This window comes from Mus pahari, chromosome 7 (genome assembly GCF_900095145.1).
Source record: "Mus pahari chromosome 7, PAHARI_EIJ_v1.1, whole genome shotgun sequence".
Taxonomy (NCBI): Eukaryota; Metazoa; Chordata; class Mammalia; order Rodentia; family Muridae; genus Mus; species Mus pahari.
Window position 1 is genome coordinate 71,218,210 of NC_034596.1, and position 2,724 is coordinate 71,220,933.

At 45.9% G+C, this 2,724-nt stretch overlaps 1 protein-coding gene across 8 annotated transcripts in view; it reads left to right on the plus strand.

Annotated features, from left to right (window-relative positions):
- Syne2 (spectrin repeat containing nuclear envelope protein 2) overlaps positions 1-2,724 on the plus strand; it is a 304,126-nt gene that overhangs the window by 73,936 nt on the left and 227,466 nt on the right. For all 8 annotated transcript variants that reach the window (XM_029540662.1, XM_029540656.1, XM_021202357.2 and 5 more), the window contains exon 7: positions 1,306-1,487. In XM_029540662.1, coding sequence (XP_029396522.1) covers positions 1,306-1,487 — 182 coding nt within the window. The remainder of the gene's footprint in view (positions 1-1,305; positions 1,488-2,724) is intronic.

Sequence of the window (2,724 nt, forward strand, 5' to 3'; positions counted from 1 at the left end):
TTCTTCTTCTTCTTCTTCTTCTTCTTCTTCTTCTTCTTCTTCTTCTTCTTCTTCTTCTTCTTCTCCTTCTCCTTCTTCCTCCTCTTCCTCCTCTTCCTCCTCTTCCTCCTCCTCCTCCTCCTCCTCCTCCTCCTCCTCCTGTAAATTTAATTTGTGGTGTATATGTGAGAGAAACGAGAGGGAAAGGATGTGCGTGAGATGTGAGCGCAGGTGTGTGTGCATGGGCCAGGGGCCTCAAATACCCCTAGAGCTGCAGTTACCGGTCACTGTGAAATGCAATACCTGGCCAGGGTGAACTGGGAACCCGCCTAACGTCCTTTGCAAGAGCAGCACTCACTTTTAACTGCTGAACCATTTCTCCAGCACTTTTCATGATCTTTTTAAAAAAGGCTTTATGTATGGGGGCTGAAAGGATAGCTCAGTGTTTAGTATCACTTGCTCCTCTTGCAGAGGACCTAGATTCAGTTCCCAGAACCCTCATGGCTTTTAGTAACTCTAGGGCCATGAGATCTGATACCCTCTTCTGGCTGTTGTGAGCACCACACACACATGTGTTGTGATAAACATACATATATACACGCATACATACATATATACATACACACACACACACACCATTCATGCACATAAATAGTTCTAAGAAAAAGAAAAGGGATTTCTTTATTATTAACATGTCTCTCTCGTGTGTGTGTGTGTGTGTGTGTGTGTGTGTGTGTGTACCATGACATGCATATGGAGGATAACAGATTTTATGGAGTTGCGTCTCTCTTTCTGTCATTACTCTGGTTCTGGGAACTGAACTCAGATTTCCCAGCTTGCTTTGCTTGCTAAACCATTTACTGCCCCATATTTTTTGTGTTCTTAATGGTAATTTTATTCTCTCTTTGGGGGGCTTACCTGCCCTGTGCCTGCCTATTCCCTGTTTCTAAATGTTCCTTTGTTCTCAGTAGGTTGTAATCGGAGGGGCTGCCTTCCACTCCACCTATTCTCTAAAGGTGCCTCACTAGGAGGTTAACCTGGTTCTTCTCAGTCTAATCCAGCAGTGCTGGTATTACTCAGTGGGATCTTTAGGGGATGAATGGATGCTTGCCTCTGTGGAAAGCCATTCCTGGATTGGGTGCAAGAGACACCCCTGTCCAGACCTAAGGAAAGCCAAATTGTAGTCCCAAATGACAAATACCAAACTCAGTTGTATTTAGAGCACATCTCACCCAGAATCCTTTGTCAGTGCTAAAGAATGCCTTTCAGGGGCTCCTCCCCAGTAGCATGTGCTAACCTGTCAGTTAACAACTGCTCTTTCCACAGATCGAGAAGCTGGCTCAGACTCTGTCTTGCGATTACAATCAACCTTCACCAGAGGTTGTGAGTGTGGCTGCCTCATCTCCTACCTCAAGTCCTCCCACTAAGAAGTGCTCCAAAGCTCAGGCAAGATGGCAGTGGTCTGCCAAGAAGGCTCTTCTGCAGTGGGCTCAGGAGCAGTGTGCCGGGTAAGTAGTTTGCTGTGCCCAGACGTGACAGCTGTGTCCATCCATCCATACAACCTCATGGACTTCCGGCTCTGACAGTCGGGCTGATGGTACACTCCCAGCAACGCCTTTTCTTAGTACATCTTCCAGAAGTGGATCTTGTTGGGCGTGGCTGATTCTGGTTTGGGAGATGGCAGCTTCACCCTGGTTGCTGGCTTTCCATCGTTTATTGCTGTGAGCAGATAAAGCAGTGTTTAAGTTTCCTAACCCCTTTCCTTTTTGAGATGGGGGGGGGTCTCACTGTGTGGCTCTGGCTAACCCCAAACTCACACCCACCTGCCTCTGCTTTGTATATATGCTGGGAATAAAGGCACACACCAGCATGCCTGGCATTAAATATCTTTTTTAGGTACAGTTCTCCCATGCATTAAGATGTCAGCTGTAGGGCTAAAGACTTAACCTACTTGTGCTAGTTACCTGGTTTGTTGCTGCAGTCAAATATCTGAAAGAGGCAACTTGTGCTGCCTTATGGGTTTCTCTGTTCCCATTGTGGGAGCACAGTTCATCATGGCAGGGACAGTATGTCCGAGGAGCTAGAGGAGGCCATCATAGGAGCATTGCCACAGTGTATCCACCACAGTGTATCCACCACAGTATATCTGTCACAGTGTATCCACCACAGTGTATCTGTCACAGTGTATCCGCAGTTAGAAACAGAAACCAATGAGCCTTCCTGCTTAGCTTGCCTTTACCATTTTATTCAGGCCAGAGCCCCAGCCCATGGTACTGCTCACATTGATCTATCTACTCTGGATAATCCCTGCCCAGAGACCCCATCTTCCACGGTGATGACTAATACACAAAGTATCATGGCAAGGTCTGCTCTTAAAATTAGAGACAACGGTTTATATTTCTTGGAAATTCAACTTTACTTTCTGATTGATCCTAAAGGGACTCAAGGAGATATATTTTTAATCTTTTCAAATTTACTTATTTACTATTATTGCATTTGTTGTGCTTCTTTTTTTTTTTTTTAATTAGATATTTTCTTTATTTTCAAATGCTATCCCGAAAGTTCCCTATACCCTCCCCCTGCCCCTGCTCCCCTACCCACCCACTCCCACTTCTTGGCCCTGGCATTTCCCTGTGCTGGGTCATAAAAAGTTTGCAAGACCAAGGGGCCTCTCTTCCCAATGATGGCCAATTAGGCCATCTTCTGCTACATATGCAGCTAGAGACAGGAACTCAAGGGGTACTG